Source organism: Natator depressus, chromosome 13, assembly GCF_965152275.1.
Source record: "Natator depressus isolate rNatDep1 chromosome 13, rNatDep2.hap1, whole genome shotgun sequence".
In the NCBI taxonomy this organism is placed as follows: Eukaryota; Metazoa; Chordata; order Testudines; family Cheloniidae; genus Natator; species Natator depressus.
The window spans coordinates 41,512,891-41,535,435 of record NC_134246.1 but is presented as its reverse complement, the minus strand read 5'-3'; the positions used below and the strand labels follow the sequence as shown (position 1 = coordinate 41,535,435).

At 47.4% G+C, this 22,545-nt stretch overlaps 2 long non-coding RNA genes and 2 gene segments (V, D, J or C); 3 read left to right on the top strand and 1 right to left on the bottom strand.

Moving 5' to 3' along the window:
• The first annotated feature begins 493 nt into the window (after positions 1-493).
• On the top strand, positions 494-9,240 carry LOC141997042 (uncharacterized). Its single transcript, XR_012641676.1, has 3 exons — positions 494-865; positions 2,620-2,743; positions 8,052-9,240. It is a non-coding gene; the product is annotated as an uncharacterized LOC141997042 (long non-coding RNA).
• Positions 8,012-11,515, bottom strand: LOC141997041 (uncharacterized). Its single transcript, XR_012641675.1, has 2 exons — positions 9,310-11,515; positions 8,012-8,707 (listed from the first exon to the last, which is right to left on the bottom strand). It is a non-coding gene; the product is annotated as an uncharacterized LOC141997041 (long non-coding RNA).
• On the top strand, positions 9,644-14,218 carry LOC141997040 (T cell receptor alpha variable 26-1-like). The segment is given in 2 exon segments: positions 9,644-10,619; positions 10,795-14,218. Coding segments are annotated over 2 exon segments (438 nt in total).
• A 778-nt stretch (positions 14,219-14,996) lies between these two features.
• On the top strand, positions 14,997-15,817 carry LOC141997201 (T cell receptor alpha variable 41-like). The segment is given in 2 exon segments: positions 14,997-15,111; positions 15,525-15,817. Coding segments are annotated over 2 exon segments (408 nt in total).
• The last annotated feature ends 6,728 nt before the right edge of the window (positions 15,818-22,545 follow it).

The following is a 22,545-nucleotide window of genomic DNA, read 5'->3' as shown; positions in this document are numbered from 1 at the left end:
AAGCCAGCTGCTTCGCTTGTCGGACATTGAGGCAGAAATGACTGGAGACGTATTTGATTCAGTTCCCTGCTCTGTTTGATTCAGAGTTACACCACCTATATATGGGAAAGAGGGGGCTGCCAATGGGACACACTCCGTGTCTGATCTATTTACAGAGTCATCTTGTCCCGGGGTTCTTTGTTAGCATTTCTTGCCTCTTTTCAGACTGGGGAAGATTCTAGGTGGAGAGAGATAGGGTGCATGGGTCAATGGATGGACGGAAAGGTGCTTCAGAGGGAAGGATAGGGAGATAGCACATAGGGAAGAATGGTCAGATAGGTAGACAGACAAAGTAAAACACTCTCACCTATATTTTAACTGGTATTTTGTTTCCCTTCAGTCTCCTGCTGTGAAGCCCAAGTGGATCACAGCCCCCAGTCGCTGGTTACTTGGGAAGGGGAGGTTGTCACCCTGTCCTGCGCGTTCACCACCAAGTACCAAACCTTCCACTGGTACCAGCAGCTCCCTGGGCGAGGCCTGACCTACCTGCTGGCCGTGAGCCCTCAGGGGAACGCTACCGAGCAGCGGTTCGTGGGGCAGCCCCTGGAAGATGGGAAACGCAGCTCTCTACACATCACCGACTCCCAGCTGGGGGACTCAGGCAGCTACCTCTGTGCAGTGAGAGCACAGTGACACAGGCGGAGCTGGGCTCATGGCAAAAACTCTCATCTTCTGAGAGACAGCTTAGGGCAGGAAATGCAGGGACAGATCCTCAGACGGTGTAAAGCAACATTACTCCATGGAAGCCAATCACAGAATCATAGAAATTAGAACTGGAAGGGACACTGATAGGTTATATAGGTCAGGCTTCTGCACTGAAGCAGGAGTAAGTATTATCTAGACCGTCCCTGACAGGTGTTTGTCTAACCTGGTCTTAAAAATCCCCAGTGATGGAGATTCCACAACTTGCATAGGCAATTTATTCCAGTGCTTAACCACCCTGACAGGGGGCTTTTCCTAACGTCTAAACTAAATCTCCCTTTCTGCAATTTAAGCTCATTACTTCTTGTCCTGTCCTCAGCGGTTAAGGAGAACAATTTATCACCTTCTTCTTTAAAACAACCTTTTACCTACTTGAAGGCTGTTATCATGTCTCCCTTCCTTCTCTTCTCCAGATGAAACATGTAGTTTTTTCCTCTTTTCCCTCATAGATCATGTGTTCTAGACCTTTAATAATTTTTGTTTCTGCCCCCTGGGCTTTATTCACATTTTTCCTGAAGTCTGGTGCCCTAAACTGGTCGCAATACTTGAGTCACAGAATGATGTTCACTTTTTTTGCAACAATATTACAATGCTGACTAATATTTAGTTTGCGATCCACTACAACCCCTAGATCCTTTTCTGCAGTACTCCTTCGAGGGCTGGATTAACTCTTCTGGGGTCCTGGGGCTCTTAGATTTTGTGGGGCCCCTCGGCTCCAGGGTAGGGCCAAAAATGCGGGGTTCAGTATGTGGGAGAAGACTGAGACAGGAGGGTGGGTGTGGGAGGGGTGAGGGATCCAACTGGGGGTGCAGGCTCTACGGTGGGGCTGGGGATGAGGCCTTAGGGGTGCAGGAGGTGGCTCCAGGCTGGGACCAAGGGGTTTGGAGTGTGGGAGGGGGCTCAGGGTAGGAGGATGGGGTGGGAGTGCGGGGTCTGGGAGGGAGTTAGGGTGCGAGAGGGGGCTCAGGGTTGGGGTCTGGGTCCTAGGCAAAAGTTAGGGTTTGGGAGGGGGCTCGGGGTTTTGCTGTGGGGGTCTACCATCTAGAAGGGATTTAGGGTGCTGGAGCAGGCTCAGGGCTTGGGCTCAGGGTAGGGGCTCAGGGTTGGGGTGTGGGGTCTGAGAGGGAATTAGGGTGTGGGAGAGGGCTCAGGGTTGGGTTAGGGGGTTGGGTTGAGGGTCACTTACCTGGGGCAGCTCCCCTTTGTTGTGTGTGTGGAGGGGAACAAGTGGCTCTGCGTGGCCCATGCTGCTGCCCTGGCATGCAGCCTCCACCCCCGCAGCTCCCATTGGCCATGATTCCTGGCCATACTTCCTAACTTTCCTATACATTGGGATGGTTTGCTCTTGTGGCCATAATAATATCCCTCTAGAAAAACTGCCAACTCTCCTGCTCTCTTTTTCCCTATAGACTTGCTTATCAGGGGATCTTACTTACCAATTCTCTGAGTTTTTAAGGGACAGATCCTCAGCTCTTGTAAATTGGCAGTGGTCCATTGGAGCCAATGTAGCCATACCCCCAGCAGGTGTAAATCAGTGTAGAAAATGGGGAATGAAACTGTGTTTGCTTCTGTATCATTCTCGTGATCCTTCAGCTGGGATTCCTCTGAAGCAAAGAACTTCTTCCCATCCCCTCTCTGTCCCAGGGCAGCAGATGGCGCTAGAGGGCTCACCCTCCTCCCCTGCAGACCCTGGTTAATTCCCACAGCCTGAGGTCCGGGCTGTCCTCAATGTACCCAGCCCAGCCCAGTTCACAGAGCTGCTGTTCCCCCCCGGGGCACACAATGAAACAGCAGCCTCTGTAGGCGGAGAATCCTTCCCCCTGAGAAGGCTGAAACCTGAGGGGAGGGAGAATTCTCATTTCCACTGGTCTCCTGCAGACCTTCCACGGATTGACTCTGCCTCGGTATATTCCTCTGCAAGGGAGAGAAGAAACGGAGCTCACCATGGCCTCAGGGAGTGGAACTGCTCTGTGGAGCCTTCTCCCCACCTTTGCTTTTCTCTGTGAGTGAAACAAATATCTTCTCGTTCTAAAGGGTAAAAAGATGCAAACTCTTAAAAGTCAGTGAGGGGCAAGATCTTATAGATGGATAGGTAAATAGTTAGATAGATAGCTCTCCATTACACTATCTAACTATGAGCTACTGCACCCATCAGGGGAGAGGGGCCTGCCAATGGGACATATCGCAGCCTCTGATCTATTTGAACAGTAATATTGCTTTGGAGTTCTTTGTTATCATTCCTTGTCCTGCTTTTTTAAGATTCAGGGAGTGTACAGAGAAGAATAAATAGATGCTGATGGCAAGATCTATACCTAACTGTATAGACAAGTAGATATAGATACTGGGGATAGAACAATAGAGTGATGGATGGAGTCTGCAGAGGGAAGGCTGGATAGATAGATCCATAGATAAAGAGTCAATGTAACACTCTCAGATTCTTTACTTTACCTGCTATTATTTCTTTTCCCTCCAGTCTCCTGCTGTGAAGCCCAAGTGGTTCAGAGCCCCGAGTGGCTGGTTACTGGGGAAGGGGAGGTTTCCACCATGTCCTGCTCTTTCACCAGCACTTACCGAAGCTTCTACTGGTACCAGCAGCTGCCTGGGCAAGGGCCGACCCACCTGTTGACTGCGAGCTCTAATGACAATGTCACTGTGGGGCGGTTCATAGGCGAGCGCCTGGAAAGTGGGAAACGCAGCTCTCTGCACATCACCCACTCCCAGCTGGGGGACTCAAGCAGCCACCTCTGCACGGTGGATGCACAGTGACACAGGCAGAGCTGGGCTCAGGGCAAAAACCCTCAGTCTTTGAGAGACAGCTTAGGGGAGGAGATGCAGGGACATATTCCCAGATGTTGCAAAGCAACAGTAGTCCATGGAAGTCGATCACAGAATCATAGAAATGTAGAACTGGAAGGGACACTGATCAGTCGTAGAGTCCAGTCCCCTGCAGTGAAGCAGGAGTGAATATTATTTAGACCACCCCTGACAGGTGTTTGTCTTAAAAACCTCCAATGATGGAGATCCCACAACCTCCCTAGGCAATTTGTTCCAGTGCTTATCCACCCTGACAGGAAGCTTTTCCTAACGTCTAACCTAAATCTTCCTTGCTGCAATTTAAGCTCATTACTTCTTGTCCTGTCCTCAGTGGTTAAGAAGAACAATTTATCATCTTGTTCTTTAAAATAACCTTTTACCTATTTGAAGACTGTTATCATGTCTCCCCTCCTTCTCTTCTCCAGATGAAACATACACAGTTTTTTCTCTTTTCCCTCACAGATCATGTTTTCTAGACCTTTCATAATTTTTGTGGCTGCCCCCTAGGCTTTGTCCACACTTTTCCTGAAGTGTGGTGCTCAGAACTGGTCACAATACTCCATTGGAGGCCTTATCAGTGCTGAGTGGAGTGGAAGAATTACTTCTCTTGCTTAAGCGGAAAAGAGTCCTCTGGCACCTTATAGACTAACAGACTTATTGGAGTATAAACTTTCATGGGTGAATGCCCACTTCGTCGGATGCATTCTCTTGCTTAAAGCGCTCCAGCTAACACATTCCAGAATTATGTTCATTTTTTTGGCAACCATATTATGTAGCTGACTAATATTTAGTTTGTGATCCACTGTAACTCCCAGGTCCTATTCTGCAATACTCCTTGCTAGGCACTCATCTCACATTTTCTGTTTGTGCAATTGATTCCTAAGTGGAGTACTTTGTATTTGTCCTTATTGAATTTCATCCTATTTAACTCAGACCACTTCTCCAGTTTGTCAAGATAATTCTGAATTCTAATTCTGTCCTCCAAAGTACTTGCAACCCCTCCCAGCTTAGTATCCTTTGCAAACTTTACAAGTGTACTCTCTGTGCCATTGTCCATAAACCATTCATGAAGATATTTCATAGAACAAGACCTGGGACAGATTCCCCATGGGACCCCATTCGATATGCCCTTGTAACTCAACTGTGAACCATTGATAACTATTCTCTGTGTACACTTTTCCAGGCAGTTGTGCACCCATCTTATATAAGATTTGTCTGGGTGATATTTCTCTAATTTGTTTTTGAGAAAGTCAGGTGAGATAGTAGCAAAAGTCTTACTAAAGTTGAGACATATCCCATCTACCACTTCTCCCCTATCCATGAGACTTGTTAAAGAGGGAACTACCTTGGTTTGACATGATTTGTTCTTGACAAATCCATGCTGGCTGTTATTTATTATCTTATTTTCTTCTAGGAGATTACAAATAGATTGTTTGATCATGTTTTGCTACATTATCTTTGCAGACCCTGAAATTAAGCTGACTGGTTTATAATTCCCAGGGTTGTCCATATTCCCTTTTTAAAGACAGGCACTACATTTGTCCTTCTCCAGTCCTCTGTTGTCTCTCCCGTCCTCCATAAGTTCTCAAAGATAATCACTGATGCTCAGAGAACTCTTCATCCAGTTACTAGGATGTATTTCATCAGGTCCTGCCTACTTGAAGACATCTAACTTGTCTAAGTAATTCTTAATTTTTTCTTTTCCTGTTTTAGCCTCAGTTCCTACCCCCATTTACACTCTGACGTCCACTATGTTAGCTGCCCAATCACTTAACTTTTTTGGTGAAAACGGAAACAAAATAGGCATTTAACAATTCAGCCATTGCTGCATTTTCTGTTATTGTCTTTCCATCCTTATTGAGTAGTGGGCCAACCCTGTTCTTGGTCTTCCTCATTCTTCTTGTATATTTGTAAAATACTTTGTTATCCTTTATGACCCTAGCTAGTTTAATGTCATTTTGTGCCTTGGCTTTTCTAATTTGTTCCCGAGATGCTTGTGCTGCTGTTTTTTAATATTTGCTCTCGTTTCTACTGTTTGCCTGTTTCTTTCTTTCTTTTTTTTTTCTTTTTGTTTTTTTGAGCTTCAGGTCATTGAAAACCTCCTGGTTGAGCCAAGGTGGCCTCATACCATACTTCCTAACCTTCCCATACCTTGGGATAGTTTGCTCTTGTGCCCTTCATAATATCTCTCTAAAAACCGCCAACTCTCCTGAACTCTTTCCCCCCCATAGATTTGCTTCCCAGGGGATCTTACCTACCAATTCTCTGAGCTTTCAAGGGGACAGATCCTCAGCTCTTTTGAATTGGCAGTGGTCCATTGGAGTCAATGTAGCCATATCCCCAGCTGCTTTAAATCGGGGTAGGTCCATTGGAGTAAATGCATGTTGAAGAGGTGTATGGCTCTGTATCATTGCCATCCTTCCCCTTGAGAGGCTGTAACCTGAAGGGACAGAAAATTCTCATTTCCACTGGTCTCCTGCAGACCTTTCTCGGATTGACTCTGCTTCAGTATCTGCATCTGCAAGGGAGAGAAGAACAGAGCTCACCATGGCCTCAGAGAGTGGAGCTACTCTGTGGGGCCTTCTCCTCACCTTTGTTTTTCTCTGCGAGTGAAACAAATATTTCCTTGTTCTAGAGGGCAAAAGGATGCAGATTCTTAGATGTCAGTGAGAGTTAAAATCTCTTAGATAGATAGAGAAATGAAGATCTCTCTCTCTCTCTCTCTCTCTCTCTCTCTCTCTCTCAGAGCTACTGCACCCATTTGTTTCCCTCCAGTCTCCTGCTGTGAAGCCCAAGTGGTTCAGAGCCCCGAGTGGCTGGTTACTGGGGAAGGGGAGGTTTCCACCATGTCCTGCTCTTTCACCAGCACTTACCGAAGCTTCTACTGGTACCAGCAGCTGCCTGGGCAAGGGCCGACACCTGTTGACTGCGAGCTCTAATGACAATGTCACTGTGGGGCGGTTCATAGGCGAGCGCCTGGAAAATGGGAAACGCAGCTCTCTGCACATCACCCACTCCCAGCTGGGGGACTCAAGCAGCTACCTCTGCGCGGTGGATGCACAGTGACACAGGCAGAGCTGGGCTCAGGGCAAAAACCCTCAGTATTTGAGAGACAGCTTAGGGGAGGAGATGCAGGGACATATTCCCAGATGTTGCAAAGCAACAGTAGTCCATGGAAGTCGATCACAGAATCATAGAAATGTAGAACTGGAAGGGACACTGATCAGTCGTAGAGTCCAATCCCATGCACTGAAGAAGGAGTAAGAATTATCGAGACCAGGGCTTCTCAAACCTGGTCCATGGCTTGTTAAGGGTAAGCCCCTGACACGCTGCAAGATGCTTTGTTTACCTGAGCATCTGCAGGTACGGCAGCTTGCAGCTCCCAGTGACCACGGTTCACTGTTTCCAGCCAATGGGAGGTGCAGGAAGTGGTGGCCTGGACCGCGCCGCTTCCCGCAGCTCCCATTGGCCAGGAACGCTGCACCGCAGCCACTGGGAGCTGCGAGCTGCCGTACCTGCAGATGCTCAGGTAAACAAAGCATCTTGCAGCGTGCCAGGGGCTTACCCTGAACAAGCCATGGACCGAGTTTGAGAAGCCCTGGTCTAGGTGATATTTCTTTAGTTTGTTTATGACAAAGTTATGTGAGATTGTATCAAAAGTCTTACTAATGTTGAGAAATATCCCATCTACAGCTTCCCCCCACCCACAAAACTTGTTATTCTGTCAAAGAAGGTTACTACCTTGGTTTGACATGATTTTTTTCTTGGAAAATCCATGTTGACTGTTATTTATTACCTTATTTTCATCTCAGAGGTTACAAATAGATTGACTGATTATTTGCTCCATTATCTTTCCAGATACTGAAATTAAGCCTACTGGTTTATAATTCCCCTCGTTTTCCATATTGCCCTTTTTATAACTAGGTACTATATTTGCCCTTCTCCAGTTCTCTGGTATCTGTCCTGTCCTCCCTAAGTTATCAAAGATAAATTGCTAATGGATTCAGCCAGTTCCTTAAGTATTCTAGGCTGTATTTCATTAGGCCCTGCTATCTTGAAGACACTTAACTTGTCTAAGTAATTCTTAATTTGTTCTTTTCCTGTTTTAGCTCAGATCCTGCCCCATTTACACTGATGTTCACTATGTTAGCTGCCTGATTACTTAACTTTTTTTTGGGGGGGGGAGGGGGGTGGAAACTGAAACAAAAAGGGCATTGAACAATTCAGCCATTGCAGCATTTTCTGTTATACTCTTTCCATCCTTAGTGAGTAATGAGTCTATCCTGTCCTTGGTCTTCCTCTCTGTTCTTATTTATTTGTCAAATACTGCCTTGATATCCTTTATGATCCTAACTAGTTTAATCTCATTTTGTGCCTTGGCCTTTCTAATTTAGTCCCTACATGCTTGTGCGTTTTTAAAAGTATTTGTCCTTTGTAATTTAATCTAGTTTCTGCTTTTTGCCTGACTTTTTTTTTTTTTTTTTTTTGACTTTCAGGTCATTGAAGACCTCCTGATTAAGCCAAGGTGGCCTCTTACCACAATTCCTAACTTTCCTATTGGTTGGGATAGTTTGCTTTTGTACCCCTATTAATATCTCTCTAAAAAACTGCAAACTCTCCTGCTCTGTTTCTCCCCATAGACCTGCTTCCCAGGGGCTCTTACTTACCAATTGTCTGTGTTTTCAAGGGGTTAGATCTCAGCTTTCCTAACTTGGCAGTGGTCTATTGGCGTCAATGGAGCCATGCCCCCAGCTGATGTAAATCGGCCAAGATCCACAGGAGAAAATGGATGGTGCAGCTGTGCCTGGTTCCGTATCATTCCCATGATAAAAGCTGGAATTCCCCTGTATCAAAGAATTTCTCCCCCGCTTTTCTCTAACCGGACAGCAGATGGCGCTAGAGGGCTCACCCTCCTCCCCTGCAGACCCTGGTTAATTCCCACAGCCTGAGGTCCGGGCTGTCCTCAATGTACCCAGCCCAGCCCAGTTCACAGAGCTGCTGTTCCTCCCCGGGGCACACAATGAAACAGCAGCCTCTATAGGCGGAGAATCCTTCCCCCTGAGAAGACTGAAACCTGAAAGGACAGAAAATTCTCGTTTCCACTGGTCTCCTTCAGACCCTCCTTGGATTGATTCTGCTTCGGTATCTGCATCTGCAAGGGAGAGAAGAAACGGAGCTCACCATGGCCTCAGAGAGTGGAGCTGCTCTGTGGAGCCTTCTCCTCACCTTTGTTTTTCTGTGTGAGTGAAACAAATATTTTCTCGTTCTAAAGGGCACAAAGATGCAGAATCTTGGAAGTCAGTGAGGGACAAGATCTGTTAGCCTTTCTTCATGGCTCTGTCAGTAGGGATCTATCTATCGATCTATCTATCCATCCATCCCCATATACCGCCTCTATCTATCTATCTATCCATCTATCTATCGATCTATCTAAAGAGCTACTGCACAAGTCAGGAGAGAGGGGTCTGCCAATGGGCCATAATTCAGCATCTGATCTATTTGAATAGTAATATTGCGTTGGAGTTATTTGTTAGCATTTCTTGTCCTGCTTTTTAAGATTCGGGACGAGAACAGAGAGAAATATAGAGATGTAGATGGAAAGATCTATATCTATCTGTATTGATATATAGACATGTAGAAATAGATATTGGGCATGGAACAATAGAATGATGGATGGAGGCTGCAGAGGGAAGGCTAGATAGTTAGATCCATAGATAAACAGACAATGTAACACTCTCATATTCTTTATTTTACCTGCTATTATTTTGTTTCCCTGCAGTCTCCCTCTGCGAAGCCCAAGTGGTTCAGAGCCCCGAGTGGCTGATTGCAGGGGAAGGGGAGGTCTCCACACTGTCCTGCTCTTTCACCAGCGCTTACCAAATCTTCTACTGGTACCAGCAGTTGCCTGGGCAAGGGCCGACTCACCTGTTGACCACAAGCTCTAATAACAATGTCACTGTGGGGCGGTTCATAGGCGAGCGCCTGGAAAGTGGGAAACGCAGCTCTCTGCACATCACCGACTCCCAGCTGGGGGACTCAGGCAGCTACCTCTGCGCGGTGGATGCACAGTGACACAGGCAGAGCTGGGCTCAGGGCAAAAACCCTCAGTCTCTGACAGGCAGCTTAGGGGAGGAAATGCAGGGGCAGTTCCCCAGGTGGTTTAAAGCAGCGTAATTCCATGGCAGCCATAGGGACAGATCCTGACCTGTTATAAATGAAAACAGCTCTAGTGAAATCAACGGGGCCATATCGTGAGGACCAGGGGACTGGAACCCAGGCCTTCAGATCCTGGGACAGCTGTGTGAAGATCAGCGTAAATCCGGAGTCACTCCACATGTGTTCATTGTGGTGACTAGATTACAAGAAATCCGAGACACGAATTCATTTTCTTTTCTTTTTTTCCCACGGGATACTTTCTCAAGGAAAGTTCATTTCTAAACATAATCAGAGGGAAACCACCTTCCCTTAAGGGAGCCGAATGCAAAATATCTCTGGCTTCAAAGCTATAAGGTCATCCACGTTTCATTAGCAACAAGAAACAAACAAAACTAACCCCCCCTCCCCCCCCGCGCCCATGAAAGCCAGAACAAAGTTTTCTGCTCCCCCGTATCCCTGTGCCGTTCAGACAAGAACCCGGGAGGGGGCTCTCCAGAACTGAGACCACTTTCTGGTTGGTCTATAAATCCAGTTTTTTTCTCTCCACTTCCTCCGTTAAGCCTCACCCCAACCCCTCCAGTCCCGGACCCTGCGAGACTTTTTAGCAGCTCAGCGCAAAGGCAGCTACCAACCAAGCACAGAGAGGTTTGGTGCTTGACACAAAAAGTCACAATTTAATTCGGAGCGGAAGCAGCGTTCCCGGATTCCTTCAGCCCTCAGAAGACAGAGGCCGGCTTCCCTCTGCGAGAAGAGCTTAATTAATTTCTTTTAACATTGCTGGGGGCTGGGGGTGCCTGAGTGGAGAGAAAACGGAGCTGCTCCTCTTGCAGAAGCGCAGAGACACCGAATCTTCATTGAGAGGATGCTTAAAACCCTGGTCTCCATGACTGCGCTGCTCCTTGTTTCCAGTGAGTCAGATTCCCACGTGGCATTTCTGGGCATTATTCCCCCCTTAATTTATCAATTTTCACCTGTGTCCAGGTGTCCTTCTCGGCGACACTTCACGCTGCTGCTTCTGCTGCTGCCAGTTTCCCTGTCTGTGTCTGGGGGATTTTTCATGCTGTGGTTTTCTTTTATTCCCAGGCGGAGCGGTGGACGGGAAGGTTTCTCAGCCTGCTGCGCTGCTTTTCCTGGCGGGGGGCAGGGCTGACCTCCCCTGTAACCACAGTGTCGCTGGCTACGAGAGAATTTTTTGGTACTATCAGCGCCCCGGAGCTACCCCTCGAGCTGTGATCTCTGGCTACAACGCCGCGGAGACGTCGGAGCGGTTTGAACTGTCCATTGACCCCTCCGGCCGGTCCGCCGCGCTGCGCATCACCAAGGTGGCGGTGGAGGACTCGGGGGTGTATTACTGCGCCGTGAGAGGCACAGCGAGAGGAAATGCAGGGCGAGCTGAACAAAAACCTCCCCGAGTCTGCGGGCTTGTCTACACTGCCAAGTTTTGTCAACAAAACTGCCTTTTGGCAGCAAAATAGCGAGAGCGTACACACTGCCCTGCAACGGGACTTTGTCGGAAAAAAACACTCAATTTTGGAGACAATAAACTTCCACCCCTGCGAGGGCTTCTCTACACTACCAAGTTTTGTCGATGTCATCATGAAAAAATCGACAAAAGCAAAGGCACCAAAGCGTGTCTAGATTTTCTCCCTCTGTCGACAGATCATGTCCACATTCGGGGCACCATTGTCAGCAGTCTGAGCAACGCACTGTGCGTATGAATCCCACAGCGCCTGGTGACACCATCTGCCCATAGGTGTTGTGGGAAGGCAGAAATGGAGAACGGCACATCCTGGGACGTGCAAAATGTCCCATCATGCACTGCTTTCTGTCCCAGCCCTCCAAGGGTTTCCGGCTTCCTTTCGCACCATTTTTCCAGCGGTCCGTCTTTCTAGTGCGCGCCAGCATCTGCAGTGAGAGAGGATGGATCCCGCGCTTCTCTCCTATGCACTGTCAGCTGCCATAAGGACACTGCGCATGGCAGCACAGTTACTCGTTAAGTTAATGACAGAGGACAACCCGCAGGCACCCGAGTGTGATATGGACGGCAGCAACTTATCAGTGCTTTTGGCATTCACAGAGCAGCTGCATACGGTAGACCGTTGCTTTTTGGGCTAGGGAAACAAGCACTGATGGGTGGGATCGCATTGTCATGCAGGTGTGGGATGAAGACCAGCGGGTACAGAACCTTAGGATGCACCTTCCTGGAGCTCTGTGCTGAGCTGTCCCCCGACCTGCGGCGCAAGGCCACCAGGCTGAGAGCTGCCCTGTCCGTAGAGAAGCGTGTTGCAATTGCTGTGTGGAAGCTGGCGAATTCAAACTGCTACCGGTCAGTTGCAAATCAATTTGGAGTGGGAAAGTCCACTGTTGGGGCTGTATTACTTCAAGTCTACAGGGCAATAAATCATATCCTGCTATGGAGGACCGTGACTCTGGGAAATGTGCATGAAATAGTGGATGACTTTGCAGAGATGGGTTTCCCTAACTGTGGCGGGCCGATTGATGGCACATACATTCCAATTTTAGCCACAGACCACCTTGCCTCAGAGTACATCAATAGGAAGGGATACTTCTCCATGGTGTTGCAGGTGCTTGTGGAGCCCTGAACAAAAACCTGACACCTCTCTCTACTGTAAGAAACTGACTCCTGCAGGTGAAGTTAGGAGGCGAGCACTGGCAGGAAAGGGGTGTGGGGGTGGGGGAAGGGCTATGAAGTGGGGTGAGACCTGCCACAGTTGGGTTTCTGGAGAAGAAAACCTCTTCCTGATTTCTGGGAAAAGGCGGCACCAGAATGGCACTCAGAAATTCGGGGCAAAGAGGAGATGGAACAAGACAAAAGCAGAATAAGATCCCATGGCTGGAAGCTGGAGTGAGACAAATTAAGACTAGAAAGAAAGTGCACATTTTTAACAGTGAGGGTAATTAAACACTGAAACAACTGACCCAGGGACACAGTGGATTCTCCATCATTTGAAGTCTTTAAATCAAGACTGGGTGTCTTTCCTCTAGGTCAGCCACAAGATATGGGCTGGGTGCGGGTATCCCTGAGTATCCTTCTCTGGCTTGTGTTAAAGCAGGAGGTCAGACTAGATGATCACAAAGGTCTCTTCTCACTTTAGGATCTATCCATCAGTCAATCTATTAATATCTCACTGTGGGCTGGGGAAGTATGGGCTGGGTTCCTTGTGGATCTATTCAGAACTAATGGTTGCTGGGCATTTAATTCCCCTAGGCTCCTTTGAAAAGCCTAGTTGAAATTCCATCCTGGGTTGACATTTAACCCAAGGGACACTTAACCCTCACTTCTGGACTTAACTGGCACTTAGGGCTCTGCACAGGGGCAAACATCATGGTATGCTCAGAGGAGCTCAGTTATTCCTGGAAAGAGAACTCCCAGATTTATACTGAGGCTGGCATTCTCAAAAAGGCCTAGGGGATTTAGAGGATCAACTTCCATTGAAATTCAAAAGTATTTGGGCATCTAGTTCCCTTAGGCTGCTTTGGAAATGTGGGTACTCAAGCTGCATGAATTTTAATGGGAATCGGGCATCTTTTTCTCTTAGGCTAGTTTCAAACTCTCAGCCTGCATGTTCAAATCACAGGAACTACAAACTGCATTGAAAGTGGACGGTTCCCCATCACCTAAAACCGAGAGCGAAGTAACAGAAATCCCTCAGGCCCTGCTGGGTTGATCTGAAAAGAAAATGTAATAAAAATGTGGCAAACCCTGTTCTGAAAGCAAACAAACAGGCTTGTGGTCACGTGCTGCCATCTGGAGGCCATTGCGTTGCACTTTGACAGCTGCAGGAATTAATGAAAATTTGTGCAGGAGTTTTCCCCACTGTTTTACTACCAAATATAAAGGCACATCCTTATTTCAGCCTGGACATTGAAATGTCATTTAGACACATAACTACTTATGTGTTTCACGGTCACAGACACAAACACAAAATCTCTGTCACACACACTCACAAAGTTACTCTCTTTCTTCTCTGTCTCTCATACACACACACACAATTTCTACATAAGTGAACTCACAATTCACACGCACAAACAAGTCACGCACTCCCAGAATAACACATATACCAAATTTGCTCTTACATACAACAAACAGCCACACAATCACTCATACACAACCTTCAAATTCATAAAGTGACACACACACTCACACACATCCCAAACTCACTCATGCATGCAGATCAAACATAAATGTACTCTCTCAAAGTCTTGCACACAACTCTCTCTCTCTCTCTCTCTCTCTCTCTCACACACACACACACACACACACACACACACACACACACACACATTCGTTTATCTGCTGCAACCTGGTCATTTCTGGCCTTCTTGATATCAGAAATATTTGAAAATCTGTCCCCTTATTTCCTCTGACTGAGAATAACTATTGCTAGACTCCTTAACTTCATAAAAACTCAAGAAATGTGCCATTGTGAGGCTAGGTGGCCAAATGTCACTGAAATTCAACAGGACATGGGTTCCTAAATCCCTTTGGTTCCTTTGAAAATCCCAGGCTAAATCCAGTCATGTCTGTCTGCTGCTGAGATACTGCAGGGGTTGGGTCGGGGGGTGGGATGGGACAAAAACGCTTTTAAAATATTTTCAAAGGAGCCCAAGGGAATTAGGCGCTCAGCTCCCTGTGGAATTCAAGGGAAATTGGGCTACAAACTCCCTCAGAAATCTTTGACCATTCCAGCCTAAAACTGCCTGCATTGGGTATTTCTCTGGCCATATTATCACAGTGTCTACCCACCTCACAATCATCACTTTATTGGCCCACACAATACCCGTGTGAGGTGGGAAAGTTACACCCATTTTATGGCTGAGGATCTGAGGAACAAAAGGGCAGATTTTTAAAGGGCTTTAAGTACCTGGTGGGATTTTTCACAAGTGCCTCGGTGCCAAACACCCTTTGAAATCAATGGGTGTTAGGGGTCCTGGGTGTGTTTGAAAACCCCACTGGGCCACCCTTTAAAAACGTGGCCCTGAGTGATTTGCTGAAAGCCACCCAGAATGTCTGTGGTGGAGGAAGGACTCGAACCCAGGCCTTGGCTAACGTTCTAGCCACTGGACCCTCCTGCCTCATCGCAGCGGGTGCTGTTGAGATATTCCCAAGGAAGCCCCTCTTGCTGGGTGCCTTTGTCTACGCTGGGGGTGTACAGCCGTGAGAGGGCAGCTGAGCTTGTGCAGGAGCAAGCGGCGGCAGTTATAGGATCCTAGGCTGGGGGTGTCACATGATGTGTCTGAGCCTAACAAAACATCAGGCCGAGATGAGCCAGGCACCATTGCACCTCAGTGCCCGGCTGCTACCGGTGCCAGAAATTCACCTCACCCCTCTGGGAATCATGAGGCTGCAAATCCTCTGGGTCTTTCTTCCTTTGCACTGTAAGTTTCTGCTCAGAACACTCTGGGCTCCTCCAAGCCAGCTGCTTCGCTTGTCGGACATTGAGGCAGAAATGACTGGAGACGTATTTGATTCAGTTCCCTGCTCTGTTTGATTCAGAGTTACACCACCTATATATGGGAAAGAGGGGGCTGCCAATGGGACACACTCCGTGTCTGATCTATTTACAGAGTCATCTTGTCCCGGGGTTCTTTGTTAGCATTTCTTGCCTCTTTTCAGACTGGGGAAGATTCTAGGTGGAGAGAGATAGGGTGCATGGGTCAATGGATGGACGGAAAGGTGCTTCAGAGGGAAGGATAGGGAGATAGCACATAGGGAAGAATGGTCAGATAGGTAGACAGACAAAGTAAAACACTCTCACCTATATTTTAACTGGTATTTTGTTTCCCTTCAGTCTCCTGCTGTGAAGCCCAAGTGGATCAGAGCCCCCAGTCGCTGGTTACTTGGGAAGGGGAGGTTGTCACCCTGTCCTGCGCGTTCACCACCAAGTACCAAACCTTCCACTGGTACCAGCAGCTCCCTGGGCGAGGCCTGACCTACCTGCTGGCCGTGAGCCCTCAGGGGAACGCTACCGAGCAGCGGTTCGTGGGGCAGCCCCTGGAAGATGGGAAACGCAGCTCTCTACACATCACCGACTCCCAGCTGGGGGACTCAGGCAGCTACCTCTGTGCAGTGAGAGCACAGTGACACAGGCGGAGCTGGGCTCATGGCAAAAACTCTCATCTTCTGAGAGACAGCTTAGGGCAGGAAATGCAGGGACAGATCCTCAGACGGTGTAAAGCAACATTACTCCATGGAAGCCAATCACAGAATCATAGAAATTAGAACTGGAAGGGACACTGATAGGTTATATAGGTCAGGCTTCTGCACTGAAGCAGGAGTAAGTATTATCTAGACCGTCCCTGACAGGTGTTTGTCTAACCTGGTCTTAAAAATCCCCAGTGATGGAGATTCCACAACTTGCATAGGCAATTTATTCCAGTGCTTAACCACCCTGACAGGGGGCTTTTCCTAACGTCTAAACTAAATCTCCCTTTCTGCAATTTAAGCTCATTACTTCTTGTCCTGTCCTCAGCGGTTAAGGAGAACAATTTATCACCTTCTTCTTTAAAACAACCTTTTACCTACTTGAAGGCTGTTATCATGTCTCCCTTCCTTCTCTTCTCCAGATGAAACATGTAGTTTTTTCCTCTTTTCCCTCATAGATCATGTGTTCTAGACCTTTAATAATTTTTGTTTCTGCCCCCTGGGCTTTATTCACATTTTTCCTGAAGTCTGGTGCCCTAAACTGGTCGCAATACTTGAGTCACAGAATGATGTTCACTTTTTTTGCAACAATATTACAATGCTGACTAATATTTAGTTTGCGATCCACTACAACCCCTAGATCCTTTTCTGCAGTACTCCTTCGAGGGCTGGATTAACTCTTCTGGGGTCCTGGGGCTCTTAGATTTTGTGGGGCCCCTCGGCTCCAGGGTAGGGCCAAAAATGCGGGGTTCAGTATGTGGGAGAAGACTGAGACAGGAGGGTGGGTGTGGGAGGGGTGAGGGATCCAACTGGGGGTGCAGGCTCTACGGTGGGGCTGGGGATGAGGCCTTAGGGGTGCAGGAGGTGGCTCCAGGCTGGGACCAAGGGGTTTGGAGTGTGGGAGGGGGCTCAGGGTAGGAGGATGGGGTGGGAGTGCGGGGTCTGGGAGGGAGTTAGGGTGCGAGAGGGGGCTCAGGGTTGGGGTCTGGGTCCTAGGCAAAAGTTAGGGTTTGGGAGGGGGCTCGGGGTTTTGCTGTGGGGGTCTACCATCTAGAAGGGATTTAGGGTGCTGGAGCAGGCTCAGGGCTTGGGCTCAGGGTAGGGGCTCAGGGTTGGGGTGTGGGGTCTGAGAGGGAATTAGGGTGTGGGAGAGGGCTCAGGGTTGGGTTAGGGGGTTGGGTTGAGGGTCACTTACCTGGGGCAGCTCCCCTTTGTTGTGTGTGTGGAGGGGAACAAGTGGCTCTGCGTGGCCCATGCTGCTGCCCTGGCATGCAGCCTCCACCCCCGCAGCTCCCATTGGCCATGATTCCTGGCCATACTTCCTAACTTTCCTATACATTGGGATGGTTTGCTCTTGTGGCCATAATAATATCCCTCTAGAAAAACTGCCAACTCTCCTGCTCTCTTTTTCCCTATAGACTTGCTTATCAGGGGATCTTACTTACCAATTCTCTGAGTTTTTAAGGGACAGATCCTCAGCTCTTGTAAATTGGCAGTGGTCCATTGGAGCCAATGTAGCCATACCCCCAGCAGGTGTAAATCAGTGTAGAAAATGGGGAATGAAACTGTGTTTGCTTCTGTATCATTCTCGTGATCCTTCAGCTGGGATTCCTCTGAAGCAAAGAACTTCTTCCCATCCCCTCTCTGTCCCAGGGCAGCAGATGGCGCTAGAGGGCTCACCCTCCTCCCCTGCAGACCCTGGTTAATTCCCACAGCCTGAGGTCCGGGCTGTCCTCAATGTACCCAGCCCAGCCCAGTTCACAGAGCTGCTGTTCCCCCCCGGGGCACACAATGAAACAGCAGCCTCTGTAGGCGGAGAATCCTTCCCCCTGAGAAGGCTGAAACCTGAGGGGAGGGAGAATTCTCATTTCCACTGGTCTCCTGCAGACCTTCCACGGATTGACTCTGCCTCGGTATATTCCTCTGCAAGGGAGAGAAGAAACGGAGCTCACCATGGCCTCAGGGAGTGGAACTGCTCTGTGGAGCCTTCTCCCCACCTTTGCTTTTCTCTGTGAGTGAAACAAATATCTTCTCGTTCTAAAGGGTAAAAAGATGCAAACTCTTAAAAGTCAGTGAGGGGCAAGATCTTATAGATGGATAGGTAAATAGTTAGATAGATAGCTCTCCATTACACTATCTAACTATGAGCTACTGCACCCATCAGGGGAGAGGGGCCTGCCAATGGGACATATCGCAGCCTCTGATCTATTTGAACAGTAATATTGCTTTGGAGTTCTTTGTTATCATTCCTTGTCCTGCTTTTTTAAGATTCAGGGAGTGTACAGAGAAGAATAAATAGATGCTGATGGCAAGATCTATACCTAACTGTATAGACAAGTAGATATAGATACTGGGGATAGAACAATAGAGTGATGGATGGAGTCTGCAGAGGGAAGGCTGGATAGATAGATCCATAGATAAAGAGTCAATGTAACACTCTCAGATTCTTTACTTTACCTGCTATTATTTCTTTTCCCTCCAGTCTCCTGCTGTGAAGCCCAAGTGGTTCAGAGCCCCGAGTGGCTGGTTACTGGGGAAGGGGAGGTTTCCACCATGTCCTGCTCTTTCACCAGCACTTACCGAAGCTTCTACTGGTACCAGCAGCTGCCTGGGCAAGGGCCGACCCACCTGTTGACTGCGAGCTCTAATGACAATGTCACTGTGGGGCGGTTCATAGGCGAGCGCCTGGAAAGTGGGAAACGCAGCTCTCTGCACATCACCCACTCCCAGCTGGGGGACTCAAGCAGCCACCTCTGCACGGTGGATGCACAGTGACACAGGCAGAGCTGGGCTCAGGGCAAAAACCCTCAGTCTTTGAGAGACAGCTTAGGGGAGGAGATGCAGGGACATATTCCCAGATGTTGCAAAGCAACAGTAGTCCATGGAAGTCGATCACAGAATCATAGAAATGTAGAACTGGAAGGGACACTGATCAGTCGTAGAGTCCAGTCCCCTGCAGTGAAGCAGGAGTGAATATTATTTAGACCACCCCTGACAGGTGTTTGTCTTAAAAACCTCCAATGATGGAGATCCCACAACCTCCCTAGGCAATTTGTTCCAGTGCTTATCCACCCTGACAGGAAGCTTTTCCTAACGTCTAACCTAAATCTTCCTTGCTGCAATTTAAGCTCATTACTTCTTGTCCTGTCCTCAGTGGTTAAGAAGAACAATTTATCATCTTGTTCTTTAAAATAACCTTTTACCTATTTGAAGACTGTTATCATGTCTCCCCTCCTTCTCTTCTCCAGATGAAACATACACAGTTTTTTCTCTTTTCCCTCACAGATCATGTTTTCTAGACCTTTCATAATTTTTGTGGCTGCCCCCTAGGCTTTGTCCACACTTTTCCTGAAGTGTGGTGCTCAGAACTGGTCACAATACTCCATTGGAGGCCTTATCAGTGCTGAGTGGAGTGGAAGAATTACTTCTCTTGCTTAAGCGGAAAAGAGTCCTCTGGCACCTTATAGACTAACAGACTTATTGGAGTATAAACTTTCATGGGTGAATGCCCACTTCGTCGGATGCATTCTCTTGCTTAAAGCGCTCCAGCTAACACATTCCAGAATTATGTTCATTTTTTTGGCAACCATATTATGTAGCTGACTAATATTTAGTTTGTGATCCACTGTAACTCCCAGGTCCTATTCTGCAATACTCCTTGCTAGGCACTCATCTCACATTTTCTGTTTGTGCAATTGATTCCTAAGTGGAGTACTTTGTATTTGTCCTTATTGAATTTCATCCTATTTAACTCAGACCACTTCTCCAGTTTGTCAAGATAATTCTGAATTCTAATTCTGTCCTCCAAAGTACTTGCAACCCCTCCCAGCTTAGTATCCTTTGCAAACTTTACAAGTGTACTCTCTGTGCCATTGTCCATAAACCATTCATGAAGATATTTCATAGAACAAGACCTGGGACAGATTCCCCATGGGACCCCATTCGATATGCCCTTGTAACTCAACTGTGAACCATTGATAACTATTCTCTGTGTACACTTTTCCAGGCAGTTGTGCACCCATCTTATATAAGATTTGTCTGGGTGATATTTCTCTAATTTGTTTTTGAGAAAGTCAGGTGAGATAGTAGCAAAAGTCTTACTAAAGTTGAGACATATCCCATCTACCACTTCTCCCCTATCCATGAGACTTGTTAAAGAGGGAACTACCTTGGTTTGACATGATTTGTTCTTGACAAATCCATGCTGGCTGTTATTTATTATCTTATTTTCTTCTAGGAGATTACAAATAGATTGTTTGATCATGTTTTGCTACATTATCTTTGCAGACCCTGAAATTAAGCTGACTGGTTTATAATTCCCAGGGTTGTCCATATTCCCTTTTTAAAGACAGGCACTACATTTGTCCTTCTCCAGTCCTCTGTTGTCTCTCCCGTCCTCCATAAGTTCTCAAAGATAATCACTGATGCTCAGAGAACTCTTCATCCAGTTACTAGGATGTATTTCATCAGGTCCTGCCGACTTGAAGACATCTAACTTGTCTAAGTAATTCTTAATTTTTTCTTTTCCTGTTTTAGCCTCAGTTCCTACCCCCATTTACACTCTGACGTCCACTATGTTAGCTGCCCAATCACTTAACTTTTTTGGTGAAAACGGAAACAAAATAGGCATTTAACAATTCAGCCATTGCTGCATTTTCTGTTATTGTCTTTCCATCCTTATTGAGTAGTGGGCCAACCCTGTTCTTGGTCTTCCTCATTCTTCTTGTATATTTGTAAAATACTTTGTTATCCTTTATGACCCTAGCTAGTTTAATGTCATTTTGTGCCTTGGCTTTTCTAATTTGTTCCCGAGATGCTTGTGCTGCTGTTTTTTAATATTTGCTCTCGTTTCTACTGTTTGCCTGTTTCTTTCTTTCTTTTTTTTTTCTTTTTGTTTTTTTGAGCTTCAGGTCATTGAAAACCTCCTGGTTGAGCCAAGGTGGCCTCATACCATACTTCCTAACCTTCCCATACCTTGGGATAGTTTGCTCTTGTGCCCTTCATAATATCTCTCTAAAAACCGCCAACTCTCCTGAACTCTTTCCCCCCCATAGATTTGCTTCCCAGGGGATCTTACCTACCAATTCTCTGAGCTTTCAAGGGGACAGATCCTCAGCTCTTTTGAATTGGCAGTGGTCCATTGGAGTCAATGTAGCCATATCCCCAGCTGCTTTAAATCGGGGTAGGTCCATTGGAGTAAATGCATGTTGAAGAGGTGTATGGCTCTGTATCATTGCCATCCTTCCCCTTGAGAGGCTGTAACCTGAAGGGACAGAAAATTCTCATTTCCACTGGTCTCCTGCAGACCTTTCTCGGATTGACTCTGCTTCAGTATCTGCATCTGCAAGGGAGAGAAGAACAGAGCTCACCATGGCCTCAGAGAGTGGAGCTACTCTGTGGGGCCTTCTCCTCACCTTTGTTTTTCTCTGCGAGTGAAACAAATATTTCCTTGTTCTAGAGGGCAAAAGGATGCAGATTCTTAGATGTCAGTGAGAGTTAAAATCTCTTAGATAGATAGAGAAATGAAGATCTCTCTCTCTCTCTCTCTCTCTCTCTCTCTCAGAGCTACTGCACCCATTTGTTTCCCTCCAGTCTCCTGCTGTGAAGCCCAAGTGGTTCAGAGCCCCGAGTGGCTGGTTACTGGGGAAGGGGAGGTTTCCACCATGTCCTGCTCTTTCACCAGCACTTACCGAAGCTTCTACTGGTACCAGCAGCTGCCTGGGCAAGGGCCGACACCTGTTGACTGCGAGCTCTAATGACAATGTCACTGTGGGGCGGTTCATAGGCGAGCGCCTGGAAAATGGGAAACGCAGCTCTCTGCACATCACCCACTCCCAGCTGGGGGACTCAAGCAGCTACCTCTGCGCGGTGGATGCACAGTGACACAGGCAGAGCTGGGCTCAGGGCAAAAACCCTCAGTATTTGAGAGACAGCTTAGGGGAGGAGATGCAGGGACATATTCCCAGATGTTGCAAAGCAACAGTAGTCCATGGAAGTCGATCACAGAATCATAGAAATGTAGAACTGGAAGGGACACTGATCAGTCGTAGAGTCCAATCCCATGCACTGAAGAAGGAGTAAGAATTATCGAGACCAGGGCTTCTCAAACCTGGTCCATGGCTTGTTAAGGGTAAGCCCCTGACACGCTGCAAGATGCTTTGTTTACCTGAGCATCTGCAGGTACGGCAGCTTGCAGCTCCCAGTGACCACGGTTCACTGTTTCCAGCCAATGGGAGGTGCAGGAAGTGGTGGCCTGGACCGCGCCGCTTCCCGCAGCTCCCATTGGCCAGGAACGCTGCACCGCAGCCACTGGGAGCTGCGAGCTGCCGTACCTGCAGATGCTCAGGTAAACAAAGCATCTTGCAGCGTGCCAGGGGCTTACCCTGAACAAGCCATGGACCGAGTTTGAGAAGCCCTGGTCTAGGTGATATTTCTTTAGTTTGTTTATGACAAAGTTATGTGAGATTGTATCAAAAGTCTTACTAATGTTGAGAAATATCCCATCTACAGCTTCCCCCCACCCACAAAACTTGTTATTCTGTCAAAGAAGGTTACTACCTTGGTTTGACATGATTTTTTTCTTGGAAAATCCATGTTGACTGTTATTTATTACCTTATTTTCATCTCAGAGGTTACAAATAGATTGACTGATTATTTGCTCCATTATC